Source organism: Bombus huntii, chromosome 16 (assembly GCF_024542735.1).
Source record: "Bombus huntii isolate Logan2020A chromosome 16, iyBomHunt1.1, whole genome shotgun sequence".
Lineage (NCBI taxonomy): Eukaryota > Metazoa > Arthropoda > Insecta > Hymenoptera > Apidae > Bombus > Bombus huntii.
The window spans coordinates 5,278,252-5,294,804 of NC_066253.1; the positions used below are offsets into that span (position 1 = coordinate 5,278,252).

The window sequence follows — 16,553 nt, forward strand, 5'->3', positions numbered from 1 at the left end:
GAAAGAGAAGTACGTAACGACTCTAGAAAAATCGAAACGGTCGGCCATATTGGATATCGACCTTTGTTTGCGCCAACTTCAGACGATAGTTGCATTTCTCTACTTTTTCGTGAGATTGTCGCTTCACGTCCACTGTGTGTCTCGTTCTCGATCGAAACGAAAACAATTACTCGTTTTCTCGCGGAAAATTCATTGTCGAGTGTGAACGGCGAAGAAAAAGCAGGAGCCACGTTTCGGTAAGTTATTCGATCTCGTGTATTTTCTCGAAATAATTCGACCGTTTATCACCACGAAAACTACGTCGTCGAGGGCAGCCGTTTCAACGTCGTGGAACAGGTTTCGTTCAAAAATTTCCAGAATAACACGTTGCAACGTATTAATTCGTACGTGATATTTGGTGATTTCATAATTTTGAGATTCATACGTCTTTTAGGTGCTGTGACAACGCATTTGTAGATACTATGAGCAATAATTGTATCGTAAACGTTTGCACAGCTATTACAGTCCTAGACGAAAAAGACTACTCGTGTCATTTAATGCCGATAATGCCCGTATCGTGGTTTAGTGTTGCTAGATAAAAGATAAGCGAGCGACGGTCTGAATCATTGTCACGAAAAATAGTATTTGCATGGAAATTTTGTGGAAACGTGTGTCGCGACTACATGAAAACATCTAGTCGCATCCCTAGCAACCACCATAACGAGTCTTTTCCCCCATTTTCCACCCTTCCGAGAGAATTTGCTCCGCAATAAAAAGCTGATTTTAAATGCCGATGTTGCATTTTTCGAATTACGCTCACGTTAGCTTCCTGGATTTATACTGCATCAGTGAAACTGTAGCACCTTGGCCGATTTATCTGGTTCTCACGGTATTGCGCGAATTGTTATTTTGTTATCATTTATAACACGAGTTTATGAAAATTATTCATGCTATTTTTTTCAATCCATACGGTATTGTTAAAGTTAATGGGATAATTTAAAGCATGGTGATTCTATAGGTTCTAATATATCTAATTAATACACTCAGTTAGAATATCTATATATACATCCAAATCTTACAGTAAATCTGTATTACAGTTTGAAAGTATTTAAATACTCATAGATGCCTTTTATGAATATATGCATGTTATATGAAACATTAAAAAATTTTATTAGCACTGTAATGAGGTACAAGTATTATGATTACATTGGTAAAATCTGAAACAAACTGGAAAATATATATCAAAATTGCAAAATATTAAGTACAAATATATAGTTTTCGCAGATCATAAAAGTATTTAAACAGCCAATTATTTGTTATATTGATAAGCCTCAATATTCAATAGAGTCATATTTAACATTTATTATATATTTAAGATGGCTACGAATACTCTATACTAATTTTGTATTAAATGTATGTGTGCGATAAACATCTCGTTTCTGTAGTTTTTAGTAGTTTCAATATATATTTTCAGAATGGTTTAAAATGTGACTAATAAATATATTTACGATAGTCATGTCTAGTTATAATGAAATTTCTAGTTATGATGAAAAATGTTTTACGTAGCATATATGATATGGACATAAAAGATTTCTATGGTAACTGTTGAAATATTTTCATGAGTCATTGTGTAATAATATAATAATAAATACTACAGTACATTTACATTTAAAAGAAAGAAGCTAAACAATTTTTAAATCAAATACAGTAGTAGTTCTATTTATATTGAGATCTTATATCCTAATAGGTTTCAGTAATGTCAGAAAGATAATAACAGCTTAGCAATAATTTTAAAAGCTACTTTCGAATACATGTTCTATCCTTATACAGTTATAAGTTCTTCAAAGTATCTTATATTGCATTAAGGTGTTTTGATTATTATATTTGCATGCATGTAAACATGAAGTTGTATTTGTCACGCTATTTTAAGCACAGGACAGACACCTCTGTTTCTATATTATGCCTTTGTATACTCTACAACATCATGTATTCTGTTCTCTTACATCTGTATTCTAATATTGTTGTGTATTTATATTATACAATTTATCACAAATTACATCTACACAAAAGTCGATGAATACACCTTATTATTATCGACTGCAGGATGCAACAAGTGATTTGTGATTAGTTTACAATCATTAGAATTTTTTATGAAGTTGGGTTATTTTTTATCTTTTCTCTTCTTCTTAATACATTCATCCTTATACAATAAAGAACTTCTAGTCATATCGAAGTTAAATTAAAACAAAAACGCAAAAGATATTTCAGAGTCAAGAAGGAGATCATCAGGCACGCGTTATCAGATTTTCACTTTCGAATTCTCTGTCTGCGTGTCCAATCTTCTTCGACAATATAAAGCGTTGCCTGGAAAGGCAACTGGCTTAATTATCTGTATGTATCTGCATACATCTGAAAGCAGTGTTTCAATAATTAATCGCAACTGACACTATCAATGGGGACGACGATTTCGCAACGGCCAATAGCGTTTCCTTATAAACACAACTGTATTTTCCAATCTCCCAAACAGTACACCTAACCGCTTCTGCATTAAGTTTGACTCTGTTGAAGAAGGAAAAGGAGAACAAAGCCTACCATCCTCTTTCAATCTCTGTATGGAACGATTACATCACATCATTAACTACTAAGAAGGACCTTATTGACGAAGAACGTAATTGAAATGCGATAGAAGATATTAAAGGTGCGGGGGTCCATAGAGATATACGCAACTAAAATTAAACAGCGCTCTCTGAGGTTGTCCTAGACCCTTCTATTGGCACTTAACCGACATTTTCTAGCAGCGACCTAGCGCAACACGTGTTGCGTATGCATTGTCTTCCCAAAAGCAGACGCCAAGCTAGAAGAGGAAGGCTCGACTGATCCTTCGAATAAGGAGGAACGAAATGGCACATTTAATGGACCCGATTACGTAATATCGCGCAACTGTGTGCACCACTATCGAAGCTGCCAGTAATGTCTCGGTATATTTATATAGTATCTGAAGATAAATCGATGAATTAGAAATAGCCGGTGCATGGTACACTCGTCCGAATGTAAAGTATCAGCTGGTAAGGGATCAAGAAGAAATGGGATTTCTCTTACTGAGTTTCTTTTTTAAACGCCAGGTGACGCACATTGATTATTTTGAAATGTACATAGTAGATGAGAAAGTAGATTGAAATAAGCGTGATACATTGTTAGCAAACGTTTCAGTCACACGGAGGCTGCGGAATTGTTTGCTCGACGCCACGGGAGACAAAGGAAACGGCCGGAATGGTATTTTAAACGGACAAGGATGGTCGAGATCGTCCTTCTGCCGGTAACCGACACAGGCAACAGCCTCTCGAGATCCTTTTTCCTCGATACGTCGCTCACACTGCCCGAATATGTATAACTGACGTCACACCTTCTCGGGAGAGCGCAAAAGGACACCCACCGTTGCTCTCCCTCTTTCCTACGTCTTCGTTATTTACCATAAAAATCGTAGCGAGATCGTTTCCTCATCCCCCAATCGATTCTTTAATCTCTCAATCGATATCGTCTAGTTATAGATGAAATTAAAAGTCCATGATAATTTCAATGAACATAACTTCGGTTTACTTAATTCAACGTGTGTGTTCTGTACTTTAAATGGTGGAAGGTATCAATGACACGAAGGAAGATATAGAATAATAATTTGAAATGAAATATACCAAAATCAACTTTAATCGAATCTAAATTGGTCATCTATTATATATCATCAATAGCAATACCAAATATTTCATTTATATCGATTATACATTCAGATTATATTTCATTTGACACCTCGTGGAGATTATCGATTCCAGAGATCAATTTTACGTCGCTTTTTCCAATTGATCGTTTAGTTATGCTCTTCTATGACTAATTTGCCGAGTAAATCTATTGCTACCCACATCGCGCTACATTTTTCTCGGAAATGCTTGCGATTACCAGGAACTTTTATTCATGTAAAATTCCACAAGTTTTTAAAATGATTCTTCATGAGAGATGATAGAAGAGGGGGAGTATTCTGCAGTGACCTTGAACTTCTGTTAAATTTCAAACAATCTGTAACTTCTAATTTCCAACCGATAAAAGAATAAATTATCGGCTACCTAAGGATAGCTTTCACTCATAAAATCTACCACGTCATTCTTCAAATATCTATTTGATATTCTCCACGATGAATTTCTATTTTTTAATTGGCGATTGATGAAGCACGGTTTTTATGCGTTTGTGTATCTTCTTTTTTTTTTTTTTTTTTTTTCTAAGAAATCTGTCACTTTAAAGAAACATGTCATTTAAATCCTGACGAGACTTTGTAAAACGAGCAGGAGTCTAGCAAACGGAAGTGTCACGCTGACGATACGTGTGCACTCGCGCATAATTGCCACGCGCATTTTCTGCGGGGGCACGTTTTCAGGCAAATATTGCGCGTCAATCGGTGCTGCACGATCGATAATTTTTCCTCTACCGAACCGGAAATATAAAGCGTCACATTAACAAAAAAACTTCCTTTCTATTCATCGTATTTTACTCGTTGAACTCTGATCTTCCCTTTACGTTGTTTACCAATCTGAGATTTTCAAGGCGTATCGTAGATGAAGAAGAAATTATAAATTAAGAATCCTAGATTCGTAAAATTCATTGTATCTTCCTGAATAGCTAAATATGACAAAGGTCGAACAATATGATGTAAACAAGGATAGTACAAGCGCAGAAAATGTAAATACGTGAAAGTTCGAAGAAGGTGTGAAAAATGGTATCTGAGACGAGGGAGTGATTTACAACCAACATTAGAGCAACGAAACCGCCTTGTAGCCGATCTTTCCATTCTTGGAGTAGTGCCCGGATCATTTCTCGACTACGACGATTATGTTTGGACGAATGTCAAGACCAAAACTGGTACGTGGCGTTTATTAACGATCAACGGATGCCTAGGCATTTCATTTCTTCATAGTAAACCGATTACTAACTGCAACAATTCGATCGAGTGTCTTCCAGATTACACAAAGAAATAAATTACAAGAAGAAAATCATTGGAGAGAATTATGCAAATTTCGACGGTGCCATCTTCCAATTGTCAAGAAGAATTTAAAGCAGATGAATCAGCTAGATATACTTCGGAATAGTTTTTAGTCAAACTTAAGGTTCATTTTGGAAGAATATTGTCTAGGGGCTGTACAGTTCTCGGAACAAGATTGTCCACAGGGCGGCCGTCGATTGATAAGGCCGACAGCCTTCCCGGCCGCGTTACGAACACAATAGGCATCCGAAACATTCGGAATTGCATGTTACGTAAGGCGATCGAGTCCAGTTCTCGAGGCGCCGGTGAATTTTAAATATCGAAGACCCGTTTCCAGCCGCGTTCCTCGCGCCGCTAAATCGCCAGCTCCTTTTGGCTGATCTACTTTTCCAATTACACGACCACGCTTACATGGTACTTCAACGTAGACGATCGATGAAACCGGAAAATTCCAGCAACGGCATTGTTTTTCTCGGAAGAAGCCACTGACCCGGTATTCTTGCCTTGCATGGAGAATTTTTTCTGTGATTATAGAGTCCGAAGAGACTTCAGAAACTCTTCGAAAAGTCGAAGAAGTCAACTACTACTTTGATTCTTTACGATCAGTGGAGATTGAAAGGCGTGTTGGAAAAATATCAAGCAAACCGGATTAAGATTTCAGATTATTAATGGATAGAGAATGGAATTATCATGTAAGGACAACGTATGAAGTGGAAGGGTGTTCTTCTCGCGGTAAGCTATTGGAACGACGCCCACGACGACCCACGTTGCGATGACTGTTCGCGTGGTTTTACCTGCGACGCTGGTTTTGCGTGTAGGCAGGCCAAAATCACTACCGAAACTGGCGTGAGTCATGGATTTCGCGATCCTCCCGTGATCACTGCAGATTTATTATAAGCTACAGGATGCTTCCTAATTCGTGGACTGGCAAGACTCTCTTCTCACCCGCTGCGTTCGCCAATATTAATAATCGAAGCCGACGATTTCCTCGCATCGACGAAATTTGTATATTTCTCGCGCGTAAACCTTTCGACGATATTTGTCTAATTTTTATATAGAACGTCGAAGATTTACGAGGATGAAAAGATAGGAAACGACCTGTATAGCATTGCCTCGGACTAACGTCCTCGACCTGATCGCGGAGGTGGCGTCGACGATCGCGTATGGACATGAAACGCGGTCCACCTGGCGCGCAGAGAGAATTCCTGCTCACCTACTAACACACTCCAACGATTTCACGCGAGAACCTCCAGCTAGAATCACCAGCCACGATCAGGAATCGATTAGAATCGAGAATCTCCAACATAGCACATTGATTCGGAAAAAACTAGTTTCTGAAGTCATACACCTTTAACGAACGGTTTCTCTCGCGTAGTTCTTTAAACTGATCATCTAGAAACGTAAGATGGTCCGTTTCCAAACTTGGTCCTCGCAGAAATCCGTTTGCAGAATGAAACGTTTTCACTCGAGCATCTCTATATATCATCTTTTGGATGTTGAGATCAATGGATTGTTTTGGTGTACGTGATTCAATGCATTCTATAGCCCTGTTGGCTGATCAAAGTAATGGAACGAGCAGAATGCAAGCAGGCTGCTTTTTCTTGCCCACCAGGTGGAGGGAGGGACGTAGAAGAGCCGTGAAGTGGGATAACGTAATGACCTCCACCTCCGTGTTTCCAACTATTTTCGATACACGTCTCGGCTAACTTTAGCGTTTTCGTTAGTCCAGTCTTTGACTTTGAGCCCTCAGTTTTCCACCGGGCACTGTCTCACGCGCTCCATTCTCATTTCCTGTGTTGAACTCTTGTGTACCAATTTAATCACTTCCGCTATTGTCACCGCAGCTCTATTTAAAATTCAAAGTCGATCGCTATCGAGGATGATCGGTCCACGTGAAACGAGTCTCAGTATGGTTCAGTAGTGATGAAAGATGTGCGACGCGAAGGAAGAAGCATGTGTGTAAGTTAAAGTTCTGAGCTGATGCAGGCTTACGCTTCACGAGTTCATTTTTTAAACATAACGATCATCCTTTTGAGATAGGAGAGAGACATGTAACTAACTGGGTGGATAGGCGAATTTTGTTTTCCATGACGCAAAAGGAGCCATTTATATAAGGCTGGCCGACTATTTCGAAGATGGCACGCAAAATTAACTTGGTGGAATATATTCGCGCGTTCACTGGAATACTACATAGTACGTGGGAACTATTTTAGAAGTCCGCCGCGTATTTTTTGCCGGCGCTCAGCCTGTCGCCATTCAATGGTGTGCATTCCAACGATTCCTCGACCGATCTCGATTTTACCTCGCTGTACAATTTCGTCGACTTTCTATTTTTCCTCTTTGCGTCGATCCTTGGGAAATCGACGAGCCACGAGATAAAATAGAACATTAAAGAAATAGTCGAGTCCCCTGTTGCCCCGGAGATCCGTCACTTTTGCCGGCTTTTAATCGGACCACGAATTAACTCGAGCGCTCTTTTCACTGTACAAAGCAGGTCGTGTTGATTGAACGCTTTTGAGACGCCTTCATGGGCAACAGGTGGTCGGAAGTTCCTTTGAAGAGAGTACCACTGGAAATCATTTCCAACGTCAAATCCACGAGGACCGTTTATGCAACTAATCTACCAATTATAATTCAGTTATCATCTAATAGATAACAGCATAAAACACTTTGAAGTTAATCTCTTTAACTTGCAGGAATCTCTTATCCTGTGAAGGTTTTGTTTTATGAATGATCCTCAGAAAGTCCTTAGGTTTATTGTGTGCTCTTACAAATTACGGAGAAAGTGGGCTTTTCCTCGTGAACCATGTCATCCACAAGCTGCGTTGGTAGAAGGCTTCCTCTACCTATTCTCATTCATCAACGTGGGTTATAACCAATGAGCATTCTGCACTGCAGACAAGCGGTAAACAGTGAAATCTCAGCTAGACAACCATCAAATCACATTCGCCAATACGAAAAGAGCCTCAGGTCGTACTCGCTCGTAGTTCTGAATTGTATCAAATAGTGGGCGTAGTTGTTGGAAATATATATGTCGGGGATGAAAGGACACCGGAGCCTTCCCTCTGGAACTTCGGGAAAATCCGTAAAATTGTAATTAAAGTTTACAGTCGTAATTAAACAATCTGCCGTCATCCTACCCAATTGTACTTGTTTGTGATTTGTGATAATAAACTTGGGCAGAACGTAGCCGCGGTCAACGGGACGGGCGCTTCGCCTAACAAGGGTGTGGAGTTATAGTATGACTCTCGTTAAAAGAAATACCAATAGAGGTACTTGACAGTAAAACATTTCAACGGTTCCTTAAGACAATGAATACCTGATGTTGAGGCACGTATACAGCACAAATCCAATTAGCCCGAGGACCCGCTATAAAACCTGGGCTTTTCCAGCAATTAAGATTTTCCAAACGGACAGACAGTCTTTGACCAATTGACAACGACGTCAATTTCCCTTACTTTCGGTACGAGGGCTATACCCGACGAATCCGATGATCTCGTATCCTTAGACACACCCCATCATAGTTTTCCTCTGTGGCATCATTGGGACGAAGGTTCATTCATTCTTGAGATCCCATCGACGAAGGAATCAGCGCCTGACGATCGGTTTGAGTTAGAGCAAGTACATCTTTCATCCCGTTGACCGTGGGATGAAACCTAAGACCTAAGACCAACGTCACTGACATCGCAAGTGCCCAACCACCGCTGTTGATTATCGAATCGGTTGTGTCCATACTCGTAGCATCGGGCCGTATCTTCGTTCACCCACAACCCTGTTTCTCACTCCTCTCCGACATATACAAGATGATTGGTAACTGGTGGTACAAGCGGAAAAAGGGTGATTCTAGGCGAAAAAAGAAGTCGAAAATATAGAATAAAAATTTGTCGTTCGAGGCTTTGTTTTCGAGAAAATCGACTTTGAATTTTCGGTCGGTACGCGTGCACTTTATCGCGTCTCGTTATAACGGATCTCACTGTAGATCGTTGTCTCGATGGAAAAATTAAAAAAAAAAGAGAAAAAAATTTTTATTCTATATTTTTGATTTCTTTTTTCGCGTAGAATCACCCCCTTTCCGCTTGTACCACCAGTTACCGACCACCCTGTATATTATAACCTTAAAATAAGCGTTACACTCGAAACAATATTTCGTTGAATTTGTTAACATCATAGAAAACTATCTTAAACGTGGAAGTATATAGGTCTTCTTTCTTCGTTAGAATTTATACTGGCCAGATTATCGTAATCTTTGGAAGGTTTAAAAACCTCTGTCGTACGTTATACTATCGAGCATTCTTTCCTATGTAGTTTTTGCCTTTTCTAAAGATGGCCCTTTCGTTCAAAGCAACTAGACTGTTGCGAGAGTCGTATCTATACGAAAGCTGTATCTCTCCCTTCTGATTCGTTCGTGTCTCGTTACATGGTTGCCAATTGGTCTGCTAATTACTATAACCGTCTCTCTGCATTGCTTGACAGGTGGTTGCCTAAATCCTAACACCCAAGTGCGAACACTGTGAACGATGGTTGATTATTACAAGATACTAGAAGTGCAGCGAACCGCCACGAGCGGGGACATCAAAAAGGCGTAAGTAATCACTCGGTAAAAGCAGAGCAGCCCGTTATCAACGGAGAAGAATGTACAAGAATACTCGAATGTTTAACTTGCATTTGATGATATTCTATTATAAGATTGAATTAGTATTGGAAAAAAGTTATAAAGAAAAAGCCAAGTTCAACGAGGATATGTGTTATAAATATATATACATATGTGTATGTATGTTCCAATGAATTACCTTATCATAAATAAGTGTGATTACTTGTTTGTCATTGGTGCTATTTTATTAGACGAATGGTAAATGCGATAGGTGGGGAAAGACTGAATGAATGGCTTTTTATTTCAACTCCGTTGAGGCAGCTGGCTCTGATCCAAAAGTCGATCAGTATTCTCGGTTAGAGGGAGTCAAGAGACTTCTTAAGTTCTACTATAAAGAAGCATCGCTGGTCGGTTGATTAAACAAAGCATTGCCTTACAGATATAGAAAATTGGCATTGAGATGGCATCCAGACAAAAACCCTGATAACCTGGAAGAAGCGAATAAGAGATTCAAAGAAATATCCGAAGCATACGAAGTCTTAATTGACGGTAAGCTTCAGCCGTTTCTCGTCGTCCTATTGTCGACTCCGAAGCGGACCTTATTATTGAAATTACCCTTTTCCAAAGAATCGATCATCTTCAACCTAAAGGATTTTTCTAAATCTTTTTATCTAAATGATAATAGTTTTAATTATGACTCTGTCTCTCTCTACGGCTTCGATTAATCGACGCTAGAGCTAGCTTTAGTAACGAAAACAGTGCGTCGCAATGTCAACGGGAGACGAACAACAACAGCTCCTGCTTGTCAGCAAAGCCGAATTTCGCATGAGCCTTCTCTTTCGAGCGGTCTCCAAGTAGTACAACTTATTCTGGGAGCCAGCAGTTCAATCTAGAACGAATCGATTCTCCTTTATGAATGACTGTTTCATAACCAGCACTTGATACTAGCAAAGAGGAGGAGCTGCGAGAATTAATCGTCATCCAACAATAATACTAGAATCTTAATCAATTGGACAATTGATATTCTGACAGTAATTTATTCTAGAATATTGCACGAGAAATAGGGTTGCGAATGAGTACTCGCAGTTCCGAAACTTTGATTCTTGAGTTTCCTTACAAGTTCCATCTCGTTCTTATGTTTTTTTAAGTTTGAAGTTTAACTTTTTGTTAACTTTCTGCTGTATTTAGTAAAAAGAGCGATCGTAACGTTGCGTTGTTGAAACTCGAGAATCGAGTCAGGCTTGAACAGAGAGAGCAACTCTTTAGCCGAAGCATCGCTGCGACAACTGACAGACTCTGTCGTGTCGACATACGTGGGAGGAAGTAAAAGAGAAATTCAATCAGAAATGTTTGTTTCCGGTCAATCTCTCGTGACCGTGCTCGATGTCCAGATGCGAAGAGACGAACCTACGACCAACGATTGTATCAGAAGGCATCCTCGAGGCCAGGCCGTGGATTCACCTACCGGAGTTTCTTTGACTCCCCTTTCCAGCGATATTTCGGTACCGCTTAAGAGAAAAAAGACTTTGAGAGTGACCAAACATTTTCCTTCGTTTTCTTTAAGTTTTATTTTATTTTATTTTTATTGTTTATTTTGAATTTGATTTTGTCTTTCTTTCACTTTTTTTTTTTATTTTTTTGGATTTTATTTTTTTATTTTAATGGAACATAGACTAAGAACAGAAATATTATTTAAGGCATAGCAAATGTTTTATTGGCGAAAAATTTAGCATATGTCAGGTACCCTAATCCCTCATTCGCCTTAAAAGAGTCATTCCTTACTCGAACTCGTAGAACTCAGGAATCTCTAATAGGGTTTCGTGACCAGTTTCTCTACGAGTTCTTGTGGAAAACTCGAAAGATACTTTTTTCTCTTTGTATGAGTCGCCGTAAATGCAGATAATATTTCCTGTAATCTTACCGCATTTCTAACAATTCTGCCATTGCTCGACTGATTGTAAACACAAGAACGATCAAATTGTTACCAATAATTTCCTCCTAAGAAAGGCAGATCTTCGAAGAACTAAGTCGTTCCATCGTATTTATATTAAGAAACAGTCTTTAATATTGGAATTATTTGATCTCTTAAAGTTTTCACAAATTCTTCGAAGGCTGTCTACGTTCATTTCATTCGTCCACGATTCCTACGATCGTTTCTCCTCTTTAATGATTTTGTTCTTGCGGTGGGCGACCTCAGATTGATATTACAAATCATTCAGCGTATTCTACTAACCTGACAAGCCTTGCAGTACTTGCTTCTTGGAATTTGGAGCAAATAAAATCAAGCAATCTGCCTTCAACTTTTATTTTACAATTAGCAATAATCGCTTATTGTTTTATATACTTTTCAGAAAAGAAAAGAAGGGTCTATGATCAATATGGAAAGGAAGGACTTCAAATGCCCGGTGGTAAGAGGCGACACAAGGATGACTTTGATCCACACTTCACTGGTACCTTCATGTTTAGAGACCCTGAGGAAGTATTTAAAGAATTCTTTGGTGGTACTTCTTTCGAGAACCTGTTCTCTGGTAAGTAAACCCATCCTGCTAGTCTTTGATCGGTGAATCTGTGTAGTATCAACTACATGTACCCTGAGACACATAGAATGAAATATTTAAGCACGCAAATAAACCTTATCCACCGAATGATAAAAACGCGTTCAAGTAATTAACCGAATAATAGATGTTTAAATAGTAGTAAGAACCATGTGATTAACTGGTGTTTTAATTGTCCCAAAGACCTTGCTGAAATCGGTGTGCGCCTCGGACCCAACAGGCATAGTCATCCAAGCAGTAACAGCATTAGCACGTCATTCTTTGGCCCGTTAGGAGTTTCTCACTTTGGTTTCTCACCATTCAACAACTTGTTTGAAGGTTCGTCAGGAAACTTCACCTCGTTCAATGCGTTTACGACTTTCGGTGGAGCCAGCGGTGGAGGTGCTGTGAAACGGACAAGTACTTCAACTCGATTTATCAACGGCAAAAAGATCACCACCAAAAAGTAAGAACAATAATACATCGTACAAAAGAGTTCTTTAAAGAATTTATCATAGATATTAAATCGTATGTAGGTGATGCCCATAAGACATGAGACGTCACTTATATTTGTAAAACAACCTGAGATCTTCGATAAAATTTTGGTGTATTACCTGCAAGATGTACAGAAACGATAATGATTTTTATCTGTGATTGTTACAGGGTTTTCGAAAATGGAAAGGAAACAATAATGTCGTACGAGAATGATGTGCTAAAGTCGAAGACGGTGAACGGCGTGCCACAATCAATAACGTATAGTTAAATCAGTTCTCTATCAAGAATGTTCGCTCGATCTCCGCTCGGCAATTGAGAAATTCCTGTCCTCGTGTCACGTTTGCGAGTAATATTTCTGCGCTCTACCGAGATGTTATGTTCCTGCTACCTATCTACCTGATATGAATATAAGAAAATAAAAGAAAAAAAGAGCATAATCGTCACCGCGGCTAATTTAACAATTCAAAATGTTCTTGTGTCTCTTATTTAGATCGTCTCTTCATCAATTTACTTCTTCGTTTTATTGTTGAAATATTCTGTTAGAAAATATTGTTTAAATGTAATAGTGCCGCTGGTCGACGTTCTCCACACATTATACAACAAGAGAACGATAAAATACATATACATATATAATATATATAATATATAATATATACATATAATATATAAAATATATAATATACATATATATTATATATAATATATAATATATATTTATCACTTTAAAAAAGAAAAAGAGAGCAGTGAGATTTTGAGAAACAGCGATTACTCGACGAAATTCGATGACAGTGATTGGATCTCTAAGCTCGAGCGATCGAGTCCGTTTAAAACAAAGAAAGCAGGAAAACTTGCTTAATTTGGAAAAACTAACACATAAACAAAACACAGCCGCGACAAATTTGAGCTTTTGTTCCCGTCACCTTCTCTGTTTTACCAGGTTCGACGAGTCATCGACTAGTCGCCAGCTAATCGACAGTGCCAGCGATATCTCGATGGCTGGCCAGAACTCGAGAACAGTCCATGGTGACCATCAGAAGGCTAGCAGAATAAAGACGCACCATCATCCACTTCTCACTAAGAAGCACGATAAGAGTAAGAGAAAGTAGAGGCAACACTTTTGCAGCCTTCTCTCATTCGTTTTTTGTCCGTATCTTTTTCATTTTAGTCTCTTCGTTTTATTCTTTTTTTTCGAATTAAACGCATACATACATAAACATACATTATATACGTACGTACGTGTATCATTTACGGAACTGATGTAAATTATATCATTTCTCGCAACGTCGCTTTTGCTATTGTCTAAATAATCGGGATTAAAAAAAATGAAGAAAAACTCTTCGTGAATTAGCATTGACTGGTCACAAATGTTCGATTTGATCAATAAATAAAAAAAAAAAAAATTCGCTGCAAAATTCATTGTAAGATTTTGCACCGAAAGTGGCATGTTTAATTGATTCTCGTTCGCTGTTGAGAGAGAGAGAGAGAGAGAGAGTGAGAGAGAGAGAGAGAGAGAAAAAAGAAGGCCCTTCTTTCTGCAAAGGAACAGAGGGATGTTGTTACTACAGAACATTCTGTTGCGTGTTATAGATAGCGCGTCGTTTCCGTTTAAAGTCTGGCGTGTTATGTTTAATACGGTAAGTTTCGCTTATCCTAGATTCCTTAGACAATTAATTTACTACGTCGTAAGTTATATAATTGCTAGATTTTTATTTGTAAGTAAGCTGCACGAATTTCGAGCGTGCATTCACACAGGAACTTCGACTGAGTTTAATCGAATTTAAATTGTTAAAACATACACGTACACACGAGGCTGAATTTCATCATGCGTATATTCGTTTAGGACATCACGATGGACTTGCAGCCGTAACAATTGTTCTTACAGGATAAAATTGTATTACGAGAAATTTTGCTACAATGGATCTTTTCCTTCGTTTGTTTTCTACTCGCGGTGAAGCATTCATGATGAAAGAAATGTGTTCCTTTTTTTTCTTTGTAATCGATTCGTGAGAAAAGAATTGAAACATATACAGGACTATGCTTTTCTGTGGCAGAAATATTTCTTCACAAGCAATTTATGTGTCGTAATTCTATTTGTTTACGTTAGTTAATTTCATATGTATCTGTATATAATAAGGACAACAATGTTAAAACTGAACGTGGAGAAGAAAAAAAAATACATCATTAATGTATGGTAGTACATTTCATTACTCTCTATCGATATCCAACACTATGTCTCGTCTCTGATGTTCTCTCTTTTTGTTTGTAACAACATTTATCTCAAGGTGGGATACTAGTATAAAACGTTAAATTATAACAAAGTATTTACCACTTTATTTTGATCTTTTTTCTCAGCTTTACTGATATTTATAATATTCATACAGTGAAATTCACTTATAAATCGATATTTATATAAAGAAGATAGGCGAGAAATGTAAGAGTTATCCAAAACGAAGGGAGGACTACTTCTTTTTTTATATTTTCACCGTTATACGCTTCGATGTGGTATTAAAACTCGTGTATATGTATTCGAAAGATAAATATGTTAACAGTTGCATGTCGGTGAGTGAATATAGTACATGTATTGACTCCTCGCAAGTCAACAGCATCGACGTTGTAAATAGCTAATCAGTGATAGCAAAATAAATTCAGCTACCACAAGAATATTGATTCATCAATTCGATATATCAATTCCTTTTAGATAACATGATTTTTTACAACAATTCTTGTCCATACCCAGCATAGACAATTGAATTGTTTCCTCAAATATCAAAAAGATTAGTTGAAAATGTATTCTAACATTTTTGCAACTACCTTGGTATCAAAGACAATCAATACATTACACATTTATAAGTATGTAAAAAAGACAAAATTTGGTAAAAATGCTTAAATAAATGTTCAGTATTATAAATTACTTCTTCCCAATAACGGATATCAGTTCTTCCACTTTCTGAATATATTGTTCTTTCGCAGCATCTTGACTCATGCCCTTCCTTTTGTCCCAAGCATCCCACTTGGCTTTGCCTCTGAAATCTAGCATGCCTGGCCTGGCTGGAAAAATTAAAATCTTCCTTGAAAAGAATAGTACTATCGATGTCACAGAATTCTCATTAGAATTCAACAAGTTTGAAATCATATAAAAATATCTCATCATTTATTCAGCTTTTAAATTTGGTTTCTGTAGGTCCATTAACATTCGCTGTGCAATTGAAATTGCAAATTAAGAAGACCACAGAACAAAAGTGTAGTTACATAATTTTAGTATTACAATAAATATTTACTTTAACTTGTTGCATCAAGTAACATAATCATATTATAATTTTGGAGACCTATTCAAGATCCTTCCTAACACATTTATACAAATAGATCCAAAAATTTTCAGCCAAAGTATATTAAGTAATACTAAATGATCACAAGTTGTTTTACATACTTGTGTTGCAATCTCCAACTGTAGCTTGTTTGTAAAGTGAGTATAGTTCAAGCAGGTCAACATCTGAAGCTGGAGCGCGCAATTCCTTCACCTCCTCAGCAGCCTTGTTAAATCTCTGACAAAAAATATACAAGAATAAAAGAATAATTTTTATTTCTTTTTAATGAAATTGTGGAAAAATTCAAAGTATGTACAAGAATTCAAGCAACCAGTAAGCAATAATGACAAAATATTGTCTAATTACAATATTTTATGTTATTTATGTTATTACGTTAACGTAATTAAATATAAAATTAATTACTTCATCGAGAGACATTGTGCTTTAATGACAAAAAGGTCAAGACAAGATTTGAAACTTTAAGAATTTCACTGTCGTGTTGTGCCACTGTTTCGGATCTATAGAACGTTGGCCTGGAAATACAATCGATTAACATTCTCCCACTCCTGTACTTACTACGTACGATACGATCACGACCACCAATAAACTTTCATGCTATCAAGACC

The 16,553-nt window shown here is 37.6% G+C and overlaps 2 protein-coding genes across 5 annotated transcripts; one reads left to right on the forward strand and one right to left on the reverse strand.

Annotated features, from left to right (window-relative positions):
- Nucleotides 1–61: 61 nt before the first annotated feature.
- LOC126874663 (dnaJ homolog subfamily B member 6-like) lies at nt 62–15,283 on the forward strand. Of its 4 annotated transcripts, none has more exons than XM_050636973.1 (8): nt 62–236; nt 9,476–9,584; nt 10,033–10,142; nt 10,985–11,095; nt 11,945–12,121; nt 12,332–12,593; nt 12,791–12,880; nt 13,560–15,283. In XM_050636973.1, the coding sequence occupies exons 2-8, from the start codon at nt 9,520–9,522 to the stop codon at nt 13,726–13,728; spliced, it is 984 nt and encodes a 327-aa protein (XP_050492930.1). In that variant the 5' UTR covers nt 62–236; nt 9,476–9,519; the 3' UTR covers nt 13,729–15,283. The 4 variants fall into 4 exon arrangements, with proteins under 4 accessions (XP_050492930.1, XP_050492934.1, XP_050492933.1 ...); XM_050636976.1 differs by lacking the exon at nt 62–236 and adding an exon at nt 3,178–3,295; XM_050636974.1 differs by lacking the exon at nt 62–236 and adding an exon at nt 6,739–6,961.
- Nucleotides 14,931–16,497, reverse strand: LOC126874672 (putative acyl-CoA-binding protein). The gene is made up of 3 exons (XM_050636990.1): nt 16,351–16,497; nt 16,050–16,164; nt 14,931–15,670 (listed from the first exon to the last, which is right to left on the reverse strand). Exons 1-3 carry the CDS (start codon nt 16,363–16,365, stop codon nt 15,531–15,533), a joined length of 270 nt encoding a protein of 89 aa, XP_050492947.1. The 5' UTR covers nt 16,366–16,497; the 3' UTR covers nt 14,931–15,530.
- Between the last annotated feature and the right edge of the window lie 56 nt (nt 16,498–16,553).